A 16,604-nucleotide genomic window follows, 5' to 3' on the forward strand; every position below is an offset into this window, starting at 1 on the left:
CAAAAGTTAACCGACATAAATCAGCAAACCATGTTGGCTAGAGAATGGCAAGAAAAACAAAACTAAACCATCAGCTTCTTCTGTTTTTTTTCTTTTTCTATTGCATTATATTGTGTTTTTAGAAGACTTTAATAATCATAAAGATTAACCCTTAAGTGGAACTCTGAGGATTACTAATATTGTCATGTATGTTATTTCATTAGAGTCTTAACAGGAATCTATGATATAGGCACTATTATTAGTTAACCCATGAGAAACCCAGAGGCACAAAGGTGAAATTGTGTAGATAAAGCCAGTAGGAGAGCTGATTCTCTCTGTAATTTTTAACAAATAATAAGGCTCAATTAATATTTATTGGCAGGGTCTGAGTCCTTAACCAAATATGTTGATGTCTGGGGAAATAATAAAATTAACATAGTTTCCCCTTCATAATTAAATCAATGTGCATCATCAAATCATTTTTTTTCAGCATCTCTATCATGTTCTATATGACCCTCTAATGATTATGTGATATTTACTAACTGGCATATCAGTTCTCAGTACAATGTCATACCATATATGTCTTTGCATTCCTGAAAATAAAAAGGGGCGGTGATTGGTCTTTCAGTTCTATATTCAGTCCCTGCCAAGTAGCATATAGAACTATAATTATACAACATGAACCTATAATTGGCCAGATGACTGTGAACATGTTAACCTTCACCAAGACTATTTAGTGGCCTTTGAATAAAAGAACTTGTGAGTACTGAATAGGATAGTGAATTAAGGAGGAACCCTAAGTTGTCAAGAAAAACTAGTATTCAAGAATTATTCATAGTAAACATTTGAGTCTTTGTATCTATGGGGAAAATATTAGAGAGAGATATGTGCTTATTATTAAATAATGAGCAAACAATTAATTGAGGGGTAGAATTTTTTTAAGTACAAAAAATAGTGTTCATTATGTGGAGGAGAAGGAGCATCAACTTTACCTGAAAGTGCTCAAAAGATAAATGAATATCTTTTTTTTTTCTTTTACAAGAAACGAATCTCTTTAAGCTCTTGGCACTTTTATCTTTAACAATTTATACCAATATTTATCTAATAATCCTAAGATTATTAGATACAATAATAATCCTAAAATTATAAAGAATTTTTTGTAATCCCCAGAATCTACTAGCAAGCCAGCAAATCAAAGCAAAATCCACAACTTAATTTTCCAAATTCTCCTCATAATATTTGAGCCTGTGACAATATTACTTTTTTTGAGAAGACTCATCCTACTACCTGATGAGGAAGTCAGGGGAATTGGTGCTTATCCTATGTCAAAAAAAAAAAAAAAATAGAGAGAGAGATGCTAAATGTCATTGAAATATATACTTAAAAGTAGTTAAAATGATAAATTTTATGTTGTATATTTTACCACACTTAAAAAAATAAATAATTTTTTCAAAAAGGAAACTGAAAGGCTACAAAAAGATATCACTGAAAAGAACTGGAAATTAGATCATGTGGAAGCCAGAGACACATAGGCAGACACAGGGTAGAGTTGAATTCAAGGGCCACTTCAGGACAGGTGAAAGGACATTTTATAGAATGCATTAAATTCCTCTCAAAAAGAGTACTATGAAAAGAAATAGTGTCTGAATTCTAATACAGCTTCTGAAAATTATTTTGAATGGCTAATGTCAGGCTTATAGAACTACTATATTAAATAGTCAGTTTGGATAAAAACATATTTGTGGAAAATTAATTTCTTGAAGGTAAGTTACCAAATGCAATGAACATTTCTATAAACAAATGAAATTGGGATGTTTAAGGTGTAGAGTAAGTATTTTTAATGTGTTTATTAAAAGAGAAGATTTTTTTAAAAGATAATTTCCTCCCCAGTCTTGCTAACCTTGTTTTAACAAAAAACATTTTTTGCTCCCAAATAATTAAAAGGCATTTATGGGAAATTCTACTAACGTAACATTCATAAATTGAATGAAAAAATAATAATAATCATTTGTGTCAGAGATAAAAGATGAGAGATTCATCTACATTTAATAAAAAAAAGTTTAAAAATGTTTCACTTTCACTTAAAAAGAAAATGTTTATGAAAGTGAGATATATATATATTCAATGTCATGTTAATATTTCTCATAATCAAGAACTATTTCAAATTATCTTGATTTATATTAATTTTTATAGAGAAACATATATAGCTACCAGAAACAAATATAGCTATCCAAAGTTTTCCTATTACATTCAGAAAAATTTGCAGCTTTTTTAGTGATATTTTAAAATACTGGTTAACTTATACACATTAAAATTTATTTATCTCCCAAAAGTACATTTATTTTCACATGGTAAGTTACCCTTCCATCCAAATAAGATTCTTGCTTAGTTAAGTGTTATTACTCCCTTTTGAATAGTTAAATCAATTGTATTTGTTTTACAGCAAATTGTTCATAGTCCAGAAGGTCTAAATTTTGCTTTTATAAGCAATTTTCATTTTATTGCAGAATTTGAAGGAGGAGTTGTCATGTTCTGCTGATAATGTAATGAGAAATAGTTTACTGGATGGTTTTCCCCATTCTCGGAAAAAGAGAAACCCATCAGCTAACATTTTTTTCCCAAAATAGATAAGCATTTTGTTGTATATAAGATTTTTTATTCAATCTCCTATAAATAAATTGTCAGAAATATATATGTTTTAAAATGACATATATAACATAAATATAACATATATATCAACACAATATATAAAATATTTGTTTTGAATCTTTGCTTAAATCTCTTATTTATGGTTCTCGTCCTAGCTCCTTTCATTTTTGAACTGATCTTGCTTCCCCCAGTAGATGTTTTATTTTATTCATTAGTTTTGACATGTTTGTATATTAAGGAACATTATCCACTGCAATTTTGTCAGGTATCATATACATTGCCTTTTGAATAATTGAACAGTTTGTCTATTTTACCTAGAATTCTCATTTCATTCTATGACTCCTTCAGAGAAGTCAGAGAAAATAATTATATTTTAAAGGTATCAATAAACAATTATTTCTCTGTGAGGAATCTTATAAAGTAATTAAAATAGTATGATTTATCATGGCTTTCTGGGTGAGACTTACTTCTACCAAAACTAGTTTTCCAAATATGGAATCTCTGGGCACTCAGTATTTCTTACATGCAGGCATTAAAAAAATATATTAAACCATACTTTTGATGTTTCGTCAAAAGGTGACTATTTCATATTCTATAATTTTTAGATTTTACCACCAAGATTATGACAGATTAAAAATATACACAGGATAAACACAAATAAATCTACTTTGAAATTTAAATTTTAGACAGCTAGATGGATAGATATACATTCTATATGATAAAAATAGATTATTTATAACATGACAAAATTTTAACTATTACCTCTAATAATTTTATAACACATTCCCTGACTTTTTTGGAAATATTTCTATATTGATTGTACATAAATCACCAATAAAATTTTTTCTGCTTCATTGGGTTTCAAAACCTTTACTGCCAAAATTAATTACCTCATATATACTCATCACATTAAGAGCTGTCCTGGCTCATTTGTCTTGTTTCCTTCCACCTATAATACAGCGTTTGTGAGTCCGTGCTTTCGTGTTTTAAATCTTATAAGTTTAACAAATTCTTCTGAATACAATACTGGATCTAAAAACTTTTTAAATAAATATAACTTTCTTGGTATTTTACTTTTTATCTCTATTTTTACGCAGGGGAAAATGATTATTGTACTTGTTAGGTTATATCTATATACCGTGACCAATGTAGTTAAGTTAATCATAATACCAGAAATTCAGAGATTAAAAATGGCAAAGTGGATGTTTGGTGAATTTACCATTAGATAGAACTGACTTGTCATAGAATATCAAGGCTATCAAGGAAAAACCGAAGCATCTTTGTAATACATACTTTTTTTTTTCTCTAGCATCTTTTAAAGAAAGTCACTTAGTCCCAACTGAAATACTTTTAGACGTGAGAAATTTGGCAACTGATTCCAATGTAGAGAATTCTAATGCTCAAAAAGTCTTTCTTATACAGAATCTGCTTCCCAACTCCTAATTCCAACCTTTGAAACAACTCAGAAAGGTATGCTCCCTATTCCAGTACTTCATATATTTAAATAGAGCTGACTAACCATTTTGCTCTTGGTAAAACTTCTTCTAAAAGTGTGTTTTCCAGACCCCCTTATGCCACTGGCTGTACAAATGGGGATACAGTACAGTTTGTCAAGGTTCCTCTTAAAGTGTCACGTCCATAAATATGCACAGTACCCCAGGCATGTTCTGATTAGCGCAGAACTCAGCAGAACAAAATCTGAACTCTGTACTACTCCTAACTGGATTAGACTGTCTCTGCGGTTCGTAAAAGCCATGTCCTTTTGCTGATTCATACAGAGCTACTGCCCAGTTAAGAACACTAATTTCCAGCTGAATTGCATTTACTGAGGTTTTCCCACATTTACATAATTGATTTTAACGTAATGCACCACTTCAATATTTTTTTTTGTATGCATCCTCCGTTCCAACATATTGAAACAGAGATGTTTTCAAAAGCTATTTGTGTCAATCAATTTTGGCAGTGAATCACATTCTTCAGGAAAATGGGACCAACAAAAAGCAATTAGAATGTTAGGCATGATTTATTTTTAGTGTACCTGCACTCAGTCCTAATAATTCATGTGCTCTGTTTTTTTTCTTCCTGTTTATATGAAAAATCATTGTATTCTCCAGTGTTGTGGTATATAAATGATTAGCCCATTCCACTTCAAGGATGTATGAGAGGGAAAACGAAGGAAGCAACAGGAATTTAAGAGAGTTGCATAAACATTTATGCAGCTGTTAACAGCAGTACCTTCCTCAAACACTGGTCGTCCTTTGCTAACTTTTTTCTTTATGATCAGCATTTATTAGAAAACATTTTGATTTTTTTGTCTCCATGAGTATATTCTCACAATTTATATACCACACTATTATTATGGTTTGCATATACAGAAACTCTCCATTTAAATGTTTTAACTAATGATATTATAATGACAAGTTTTACAGCTATATTGGATGAAATCATTTTTATTGCCTCAAATTCTAACCTGTCACATGATTTTCTGTCTTTGATGTGTGCCTACCTTATAACTGGCTGGAAGGTCCTGACAATCTTGAGAACATCCACTGACTTTCCTACTCAAGCATTCATTTACATGGCAGTTTCTCTCATCTGATCCATCGCCACAGTCATCCTTATTGTCACAAAGACCTCCACTGGGAATGCACCTGCCATTTTTGCACATAAAAAATGAACTGTTGCATGACTGTTCTGAAAAAAGAAAATAAAACAAATGGAACATAAAGAGCATGCCATTGTTTTATACTACAATTGTTGAATACATTCACAAATATGATGACTTGTCTGTCAAAAATTATAGTAAATATATGTACATATAAAATGCTTTATATTCAGTTTAATATTTTATACATGAAGAAAATCAAGGGCAAACTGTACTTTCATGTTCAACACACTGCAAATCTAGCTTTACATTGAAAATTAACAATCAAAATAAGCACCTATACTAAAACTAATGGAGTATTTCTGTCTTCATCTATACTGTGAAGAATGAGTTCAAAAGTGTAATGATAGCTTGACATTCCCCTCAAGCCATAAGTCTCTGAGAAATTATATGTCACTAAAAATTAAGAATCTGGAATAGCTAGATATTCCTAAATTCTTTTTCTTCCTGGAAATATAACATTGATATTTTTAAGTCCAGGCATAAAAAAGATACTTGCAGTGAATCACAGTTGTCACAAATATAGCTATAGAAAGGAGTTCAAGTTTTGCAGCTACTCACAATCTGATGGTTTAAACATTACTCATTACCATACATGATAAAAGAATGCCTATTAACATGTAAACTACATGAGAAAAAGAAGTAATTGGGTTTATTCTAAAATGTATAACTATGTATTCAATCTTTGGAGTAGTAAAGTGTAAAACAGACCAAGTTTGGCTATGTATATATTTCTGTTCAAATGATATGCAATTTATTTCATTTTGCCTAAGTTTGAATAATATTGACTTTATTTCAGTAAATCTCAATTTCTTTTATGATTAAATTTTCAAATAGGTCCATACAGAAAAATTATGTTCACATAAAATAATATATTAAGAAAAAATGACTTCTTTAAAGGAGCAGGATGATGGATTCATCTGGTTCATTGCCACAAATCTTCATATTTGGGGCACAGACTTACATTTCTATAACTAGCTCCAGAACAAAGTTGATTACTAGGATCCTGCATGGTATCAATAGAAGCATCACATGCTTAATTATTTGCATTTCCTCTCATTGAATATTATATGAGACAAAAATAGAGTCACAGTATTGCCTTAAAAAAACAAATTTTGGAATAAACAATATTATGTATTTTCTGTACCTGCACTTTTACACTTTGGGTTTATAGGTGCTTCATCAGAATGGTCTGGGCAGTCAAAGTCTCCATCACACTGCCACTGAGTATTTAAAAGACATCGTCCATCAGCACAACTAAATTCTTCTGCATTGCACTGTCGGTATCCTGGAGACAAAGAAACATTCCAATTCATATAACAAATATTCATTAAAACTTTATTTCATAATGTACACTAAACTTAATTAACCATGTGAGTTACCCAGGCCTCTTATGGGAAATGTCTCTCATTTCTTTCTAGGGCAGTTACAATAATTGTAAGAGATATTTGTGGTTGGAAGTAGGACTAAAGTCCAGAAAACAAAGTTGGAAACAAGGAACTCATATTTTGTTTCTAAGTAAGGAAACAAGAATGCAACACAAGTATACAACCTCTGTTCACTTATTATCTATATCCTAAAGATTTCCTTTAGAATGGAAAACAAAATGAAAGCTACTCAAAATTATTTTCAAGACTAAGCTTGGCTAGGTATAGTACTAGAACATATGGATGAACTGATTCTGGGTTATAATAATAATTTTCAGAAGCTATAATGTCATGTTTATGTTTGGGAAGCAGCATTAAAAGTGTAAAGAAATTGTTAAAATGAGAAAATTAAAATCCAATTCATAGAGCAATAAGCACAAAACTATTGTAATTATCCTACATATTGATTCTTAGAGGCATTAAAAGGCTTTGTTCAAAACACAGTATCAATCAATCAGTTGTTAATGTTCATATCTAAGCCGGTTTGTAAGTAAAACTCATTTGAATTTGAATATTATGAAGTTTTAGATTGGGTTTTTTCCTGAGTTTGTTAACAATAAAAAATGTCATTTCTGTTATAAACTTTCTGGTAAATGTAGGCAAATATTTTACTTTTGAAGAGAGAATATAAGATTTTTATGGTTTAAAATAAAATTTCAGGGCTTCCCTGGTGGCGCAGAGGTTGAGAGTCCGCCTGCCGATGCAGGGGACACGGGTTTGTGCCCCGGTCCGGGAAGATCCCACATGCTGCGGAGCAGCTAGGCCCGTGAGCCACGGCCGCTGAGCCTGCGCGTCCGGAGCCTGTGCTCCGCAACGGGAGAGGCCACAACTGTGAGAGGCCCACGTACCGCAATAAATAAATAAATAAATAAAATAAAATAAAATAAAATTTCAGCAGAAAAAAAGATTCAATAATGATTATTTAATTGAGACGTTTATCATATTGCATGGCAAAACTAGATAGTTCTAAAATATCTCCAGTTTCCCTAGTATTCCTTCCCACCCTCTCATTCTTCACCAGTTCCTCCTCTTCACTCAATACATATGTTCAAGTCTCTCCCAGTCCAATAACAATAAAAATCCATCCACATAACTCTTAACAAGACATGTCCCTTCTTCCCTGCTCAGTCAAGTCCCTACTCAATCTTCCTTTCACTTACTTACCTCTTTGCTTTCACTTACTTTCATGCATTAAAGTCTCATTTCTGCAACATCTACCTGCTGAAATTCCTCTCAGAGCTAATAAATATCAAGTGACAGTTGATAAATTCATAGGTGTCTCTGGCTCCTATCTGCTTCACTGTCCTCCAGTGCTTGATGCTGTTGTCTGTACTACCTTGGAAATAGTTTCCTGATTTAATATTCATAATCCACTCTCCCAGGCTTCTTTCTAACTTTGCTTTTGCTAGTCCCTTTTCACCCTCTTTCCGTATAAAGTTTTTTTCTGTTCTACTCTAAAATGTTACAGGGGAAGCCCTTATTTCAGCCTTCAGTATATGGTTTTCCCCTTTTCCTTTCTACCGTGTTGGGTATTATCATTCTTTGTCATATTTTGAGTATCACACTTATGCTGATGGCCACCAGGTTAATATTATTTGTCCTGATCATACTCTAGAACTAAATTTTCAAACACTCACTATTCAGCTTCATGTGACTGTCTGATTAACATTTCATATTCAAAATGTCCAAAATTAATTATTTGTTACATCTCTTCTCCCACACCAGCAAAACTGCCCCTTAACCTCATTATAAAGCTCATTAACAGCAACACCATCCTCCAAGTCATCCAAGCTAGAGATTCTACTTTGTCCTCCATCTGTAACTGTAAATGAATTCTGACCCAATTCTACACTTTCCATTCCATCATTTCTGCCCTAGTTCAAAACCGCAGTGTTAATTATCATAACTATAGCAATAACCTCCTAACTAGTTTATTTTCTCTTTATGGCACCTCTCCCTCATGGCAATATTTCATCCACTCTGCTGAAAAAGATGGTTCTAAAATATAAATTTGACTGAGACATTCCCCTGTTTCAAAATGTGTGCTGGCCACTGAGAGGCAAATTAATTAAATACAAATTCTTTAACATTGTATTTGAGACTTTTTAGAATCTAGCTTCAACTTACCTCACAAAAGACTAATTGCTATTCCTCAACCATGTTGATTTGTAGTTTTTGTAAACATATATAGAATTTACTGTGTCTGGAACTGTTCTAAGCACTTTACAAATATTAATATATTTAATTCTCTTAACAACTCTAAGAGCTAAGCAATGTTATTATGTGTTTTTTACAGATGAGGAAATTGAGATAGAGGCAGGTGAAGTAACTATTCCAAGGTCACACAGCTAGTAATTGGCAGAGCCAGGATTTGGACCCAGGCCATCTGGTTCTAAGGTCCATGCTCTTAACCACTATGTCATGCTCTCTAGCATCTAAATATGATTTCCTCTAACATTCCCTGCTTCTGTTCTTTAGTGCCTCAAAAATTATTTTCTCAGCTCTGATTTTATGTATTGTGATTCTTATTCCCATATGACAATTATGTTATTGTTCTATATTGTATTTCTGATTTTCCTGTTCATCTGTAATTTTTTCTAGTGGGATATCTGTCCATTCATCTCCATATCAACCAAATATAGTGTCTAGCAGAGGAAATATACTCAATCAGATATAACTCTACTTCAGATTTACATCTTGAGTTATGATGTAGCTTTTAAAATATCACATTGAATCCAGGACTTAATGGCGAATTAATATACGAACAGATACCCACTGATCTCAAAGAGATTTATATCAAAGACCAAGGTTATAGATGCTGCATAGGGAGGACAAAGGGAGGCTAAATCTACTAACTTTCATAGGTATATGTGGACTTCACAGCTTTTCATTTAATATTTATTCATGTATACATTTAAATATTTTACAAAAATACTACATTCACATATTTCAATATCAACTGGGAATTTTTAATATACTAATTTTTATCACAAGTTATATATGTGTTTATATATACATTTTATAGATATGATGGTTAGATAAATATACATGTGACAAGATAAATTTCATAATAATAACATTAAATTTTAACAAGTAAATACATGTATAAAAAGATACAGCAAAAGAAAAATGTTAAGTATCTAGATTCTCTGATAGTTGTGAACTGTATTCTTTTTTCCTCACTCAAATATTGATTTGGCTGTAAGACTGAACTAACCAGCTATATATTGTCTTTAAAATAAAAGATATTTCAAAGTACTTAAAACTAAAGACATTTTTATCAACATTTCCAGTGTGGTTCTTGTAAGAATACACTACAACAAGTAGGCATAATTTTCAAATACATGTGTAATTATGGTAGAGTTTAAAGGGGTTACATGTGGTGTGTCTGTATTACTGAAGTTACATGTTCTTAGTGAGATTAAGAAATGTATTTCTTTGTTTTTGTTATTTATTTATATATTCCTGGAGTTATTTTAAAAGACTGTTCCTCAGCCTGAGAATCTTCTCCATGAAAAGTTTATATATACTTACCACATTGCAGTGACTCATCAGAGCCATCTCCACAGTCATCATCATGGTCACAAACGAATTGCTTGGGAATGCATACTTTATTATGGCACATGAAAGCATTTTCATCACATGTGTTATTGGGAGCTAAGAAAGACATCACAAGAAATTAAGTTAGATGAGCACCTATTTTATCTTCCCCTACTTTATGAGTTTGGGAAATGTATGTTATTGTACTCAATACACTCAATAATTCATGGTTATTTAAAAAAGGAAACAGCTAAACATTCAATATATCAGATAAATTAATAATATATATTAATATGTGTTTCATTATAAGTAGTATCTGACTATATGAATATAAATATATATAATTCAAAGTTTGGGTGTTAATATGTTCAATCAACAATTCTAGAGTGACCTTGAAATTTCAGGCCATTTAGCAATTTGTAAGTTTGCTGAAGTTTGAATTCAAAGGTTCATATGTGATAAAAAAATCACTCAACTATAATAATGTGGCTGTTTTTTTTTCTCTCCTCATGCTTGTAGTAAAGCTAGTAAAGTGATAAAAACCTGCTTCTTTGTGAAAAAAGGACCTGAAAAGACCACCAAGTGCTAATGCCCATGATGGAAGTGAAAAGAAAATCAAAAGGGCTAAGAAAGTTACTGTTTTCAAGAGGAAAATAAAACTTTGGGGTGACTTCAATGGGGTGCTGAAATAGGTTAAGTTAAGATCTATAGTGAGATGAGCCCAACCATAAGTACCACACTAAATTAGGAATATCGATCCATAAAATGGAACATCAATCCTTCTGGAATACTGATCCATGAAAGTATTCTCTAGCAAGGGCCTTAACCAGCAGGAAAAATGGTTGATTAAAATGTGCAGTAAAACTTCAGCTGACTTGTACAGAGGAAATAAGCTTTAATAGTATATGTATAGCATCATAGAAGTTTGATCATTTAAATATTTTAATTACTTTTCTTACATGGAAAGGGTAAATGCTATGATATGACTCAAGGTTTGGGATATTTCAAATGTTAAGAATCTGCTATATGATGGATGTTAACTAAGCTTGTTGTGGTAACCATCTTGTAATGATATTAGCATATCAAATCATTATGTTGCACACCTAAAACTAACACAATATTGTAGGTCAATTATATCTTAATTTTTTTTAAGTGAAAGAAAAAAGAATCCTCTACATGTTATTATAGTACACTGGAAAGGGGGAGGCTTTGCAAAAAGTTGCTCTTCAACTTATAGTTTTATCCTAAGAAAGCTATTTACCTTCTTGGTGCATCTGTTTATTTATCTGTTTAATGAAGATAATAAAATCTATCTGATAAATTTTCTGCAAGAACTAGATAAGGTACATGAAGCAGATCGGCTCATTTTAGGTACTCAGTACATTCCTAGTTGCTGTTTCAATTCCTATCTATATAAAAATTGTCTTTGGCAGATCCCCAAAAGCACTTCACTGAGATACTGTGGAAATTCAATAATGTAAATAAAAGCACCTACCAATATAACTGATGTATAATGGGCACCTGAAAAAATTTACTTGCCTTCCAATCTCTCCCCTTCATGTCTTAATAGGCACTTTCCTCTACCTAGAACACTTCTCTTCTCTTTTTCCTTCACAACTGAGATAACGTTATTACTTTTCTTTGAAATCCTTCCATGAGACTTCTAAGGTTTTTTACACAATATTTATTTGTGATGACCTAGTATCTTTTCTATGTATCATTCTGACACTTAAGCTATTATAATTATTCTTTTACATGCTTATCAGCTCCTGATCCCCAAACTGCCCCACACTAAATGAAAAAAGGAAATCTCTGCTTTCAAAACTCAGTAATGACTAAAAAGAGACATGAGCAGGTGAAACAAAAAGAATTACTTAAATTTAATCAAGTGTAACTAATTTTCAAATTTATTTTCAAAAATGATACAGAAGCCACATAGGAGCAGCATTCAAAACTGCCCATTATAATCAAAGTAAAACTCAGTTACTAATCACTACGCTAACTTTTAACTGTGTGACAGCTTATATAACTCAAGTGAATTATGCCAATTCTAATACATGAATTATTCTTTAAGATACTAAGCAACAGAGGCTTTTTTGGAATTAATGCTTTCAGGTCACTTCAGTACAATTTGTTGTATTTTAACATAATTTACTTAATAGCACCCATGTGGTCCAAAATTGTTGATATGTGTCCTGAAGCATTAACTTGCTACAATAGCAACAGTATACAGGGACCATCTGGATCCCTGAATTGATGCATAATCCTTTATTATGTAGCCCTCAGTGGCCCCATTAACCTTTACAGGCATACATATCAGTTTCAAGATCAAACTGATTTATTCTACAATAGCATGAGCTCTGTGCACACAAGCCTGCCTCAAAGTCTTCTTTTTCCTTCTCTGCTTTAAATATCCCCCATATACACACACCCACATACACACACTATTACATTATGGCTTCAATTACAGTTTTAAAGACCTGAAGACAGGTCATCATAGAGATGACTGGTAGATTTCACTTTAATAAGCAGAGTTCACAGTACTGTTCCTAATAAATTGCTCAACAGATCCCCTATGTGACCTGGGGATCGGCATTCAAATACTCAGTCCCTTCATTCTCCTGATCATGCAAAGGAATTTATCTAAATTTTTACTATTGAGTAATCCCCTGAAAATTTCCTGAGGGGACCTAGGGTTAGAAACTTAGTAAACTGTCTGGCCTCCAAAGGTGCTCCTTTGATTCCCCAGCTTCATTCAGCTATATATATACTATTTTTACCTGACCTAAGGGCTAATATCCTATCCGTAGGACTAATAGGTGTTTACTGACCTTCTGAGCAGTAGGTATTTAGGATCATAGCAGCCATTTACAGAGTATCTGCAATACACAATCTAAAAGCCTTCAAGGGGAGTATGGGGTGGGAGGGTGGAGGAAGATGCTAAAAAGGAAGTAACAAACCCACCACACACACATACAACAGCATAGTTAAATTATCTCAGAAATGAAGTGAAAAATCTTCGTGCATCAAAACCAGTTTTAAAATGGGTAATCCCTCCGTTCATGGAAACACACTGAACAGTGGTTAGAGGGGTTGCTGAACTACTATGATGACGACATCCCACCTGATTAATTCTGATACTACGTATGAGTCCAGGGATTGGGAAAGTGAGAGAAAAGGTGAAATGGTGAGTATTACAAAAGCAACTGTCTGAGGATGCTGCAGCAGCTTTCTTTCATAGACAGCCCCATGAGTGTTCATACCACAGCCTGCTGTGGAGAGCTCATCGCTTCCATTTGGACAGTCCCTTTCACCATCACACAGCCAGTGTCGGGGCACACAGGCATGGGAGCCCTGGCAGCTGAACATGTCAGGCGCACAGGTGATGGCACCTGAAACCCACCAAAAAAAATGTCATTAAGATCACACACAGCAGGTCCGCTGAGAAAGATCTATAATTTCATTTCCTATAGACAAGAAGGGAAGCAGAAGAATGCCACTGACAAGGAAAAAACTGTAGTTATTTGGAATCATCACATATTATCCATCCCCTATGGACAGTTTCCTCTCAGAATGCATTCCTTCTCAGTAGCAAGTATTATATTTCTTAAAGCTACATGGCAGAAAATAATGAGTATGCTCTCCTTGTAAAATGTAGCAAAACACAGAAATCCCATTGTGAATAAACTGAGATAAAATTTCAAAAGGACTGAACCTATAAGGATAATAACAGCATTTTTATTGCTTAATATATGCTAAGCACTTAACATATTAACTAATTTAGTCCTCACAATCGCCCCAAATGGTAGAACTATTATTAGTCTCATTTCACAGAAAAGGAAACTGAGGCTCTGAGAAGTTGGAAAACTTACAGAAAGTCACAAATTGCAGAGGAAGCCACATAGTGAACTGGGAGTCCAAAACCTTTTTGATTCCTAAGTATCTTCTCTTAACCAGTAATATCATTACTGTTCCTCCCCACCTTGTGTTCTTGAAAAGTATAAATGTATGCGTGTTCCCTTTGCTTTTACACACTTAATAAACAGAATCTACCTTTTCTTCGCTCTATCAATTCAATGTTCCTTCAGTTGCATGATGTTGTTTTCAAATGTATACAGGAAAAAAAAAGAAATGCTTGTTGACTGTAAGTTCAAAGGGTCATGGGTGGTTTCTCTTTGTTTTTCTTTATATGGGCATAGGGTAATCGAGTAAAATTAGAAAATGATTCATTCTCCTGGTATTTCCCAAGCCCCAAGTACAGTTATACATATTGAATGGTTTATTTGTTATATATATAAAATATTTGTTGAGTGAATCAGTAACATGCCCCCCAAATTTAACTTCCCTTTAATTTCACTTTCTTGTGACCAAATGCTACCCATAGAATAGATGTTAAAAAACAAGTTGTAGGGCTTCCCTGGTGGCGCAGTGGTTAAGAGTCCGCCTGCCGATGCAGGGGACACGGGTTCGTGTCCCGGTCTGGGAAGATCCCACATGCCGTGGAGCAGCTGGGCCCGTGAGCCATGGCCACTGAGCCTGCACGTCCGGAGCCTGTGCTCCGCAACGGGAGAGGCCACAACAGTGAGAGGCCCGCGTACCGCAAAAAAAAAAAAAAAAAAAAAAAAAAAAAAGTTGTAAGAATTATTAAAAAAATGTTAGTATCTCCAAGAAGAAAATATGACTGCCTAGATTGATGGACAGTTGTTTCCAAACCTTTAAAGCTACTTTAATTGGATTACCAATTATCATCTTACTTTTCAGCCAGAGAGTTTTTATGAGAACATGTTTTTTAATGCAATGTTATCAATATGGGAGTACAGCAGGGTGACAAAGTGGAACCCCCTGGTGATCTTTTCAACATAAACATGTCTCTTCCTACATATACTTTAATTGGGAGGACAGGATGGCAAGTGAATACTGAAAAGTCCCCCAGGTAATTCAGATTTGCTTATTTGTTGAGGATCAGTGCTAACAGATGAGTTTAATATGATATCTATTACTGGAAGAAATTATAAAGAAAATCTATTAAACAAATGTTGCTTTAATTTAAAAATGAATTTACTTGCTACCTATTGTCTTTAGCACTTTCTATAATAAAATTCTCTTCCTACAAGTTATTTTTACATTCTTCCTTATCTATTTTTTTAAGCTTGTCATAAGAACATAGTGTGTCACTTTCACTCTTAGACTCTCAGTTAGTGCTTTAATTTCCATAATATTTTTATTATTTAGCTGGAGATGCAAAAAATTGCATTCTTTCTGCTACGGAAGTTTCGATACATTTAGCGCCCCTTGTCTACTTTCTTATTATCACTCCAATTTATTCTCAAGGGAGGCGTAATAGATACAGCATTGATTTTACTGTTGAGAAATTTAACTTTGTATGACCTTGCAGAAGATTAGTGTCTGAGTTTCACTCTAAAATGAGGGTTATGACTAGATAATTACTAAGATACCTAAAACTATAAAATGGCATAAAGCTCTTTGCAGCTAATTTTCTGGCTCCCTTTAAAGTGGTTCAACAGATTCTGTGTTAAGAGCATGCCAAAACATCATCGTCAATTTAAAAGAAAATGAGCCAAGGAAAAAACTCATGGCTTCCTTCCATAATTACCACTGTCATCTGGAGACACATTGCCTTTCTCAGGGACATGAATTCCAAGGGAGAAGGAAGACAAGCTGAAGGAATTCTACCAGATCCATCTTGGGTACCTACTCAGATATAGTATTTGATTGGTGAGAGTTACTATCCAATTTAGTAAGTATTTCAGAAACCTGAATTCTGTTCCTAGTTCTGTCATCACTGATTCACTGAGTGACTTCAGGCAAATTTATTAACCTCTGTGAGTTTTTCTTTCTTCATCTATCACATGACGCAGGTGAACTAGACAATGATTTTTATAAGTGAATCCTCAAATCCCAAGTCAGAACTACTATGTGCTTATGAAGAAACAATATGTCTACATCAGAATATTTGGAGATGGGGATTAAGAATCTACATTTTTAACAAACCTCTGAATAGGATTTTTTGTACACTAAAGGTTGAAAACCACTGAGATAAATTATTTATAAAGTTCCTTTCCAATCCTAAAATATTAAGTCCAATTCATTGACTGATGCTTGGTCTAAAGCAGTAATTTTTACGTAACAACAGCTTGGTAGCATATAAATTGCAGCCTGTGATTATATTATATAGACTGGGTGTTTTGATGACAGGTAAATATGTTCATTATCATTAAATCCTTTAAAAAACTTATCAGGACATTGATAGACATTGACCTGACAATACCACTGTGAAAAATAAGGGAGGGAGCAGGAGAAACACAACAAAAGAGAATGGGAAT

The 16,604-nt window shown here is 33.2% G+C and overlaps 1 protein-coding gene across 1 annotated transcript in view; it reads right to left on the reverse strand.

The window, feature by feature from the left end:
• LRP1B (LDL receptor related protein 1B) overlaps positions 1–16,604 on the reverse strand; it is a gene marked incomplete at its 3' end in the record, with an annotated part of 2,351,282 nt that overhangs the window by 257,061 nt on the left and 2,077,617 nt on the right. The window contains exons 75-78 of the mRNA XM_082630936.1: positions 13,524–13,652; positions 10,255–10,377; positions 6,441–6,581; positions 5,135–5,322 (exon numbers count right to left, since the gene is read on the reverse strand). Coding sequence (XP_082487062.1) covers positions 5,135–5,322; positions 6,441–6,581; positions 10,255–10,377; positions 13,524–13,652 — 581 coding nt within the window. The remainder of the gene's footprint in view (positions 1–5,134; positions 5,323–6,440; positions 6,582–10,254; positions 10,378–13,523; positions 13,653–16,604) is intronic.

Source organism: Mesoplodon mirus (genome assembly GCF_964341445.2).
Source record: "Mesoplodon mirus genome assembly, chromosome: 8".
In the NCBI taxonomy this organism is placed as follows: domain Eukaryota; kingdom Metazoa; phylum Chordata; class Mammalia; order Artiodactyla; family Ziphiidae; genus Mesoplodon; species Mesoplodon mirus.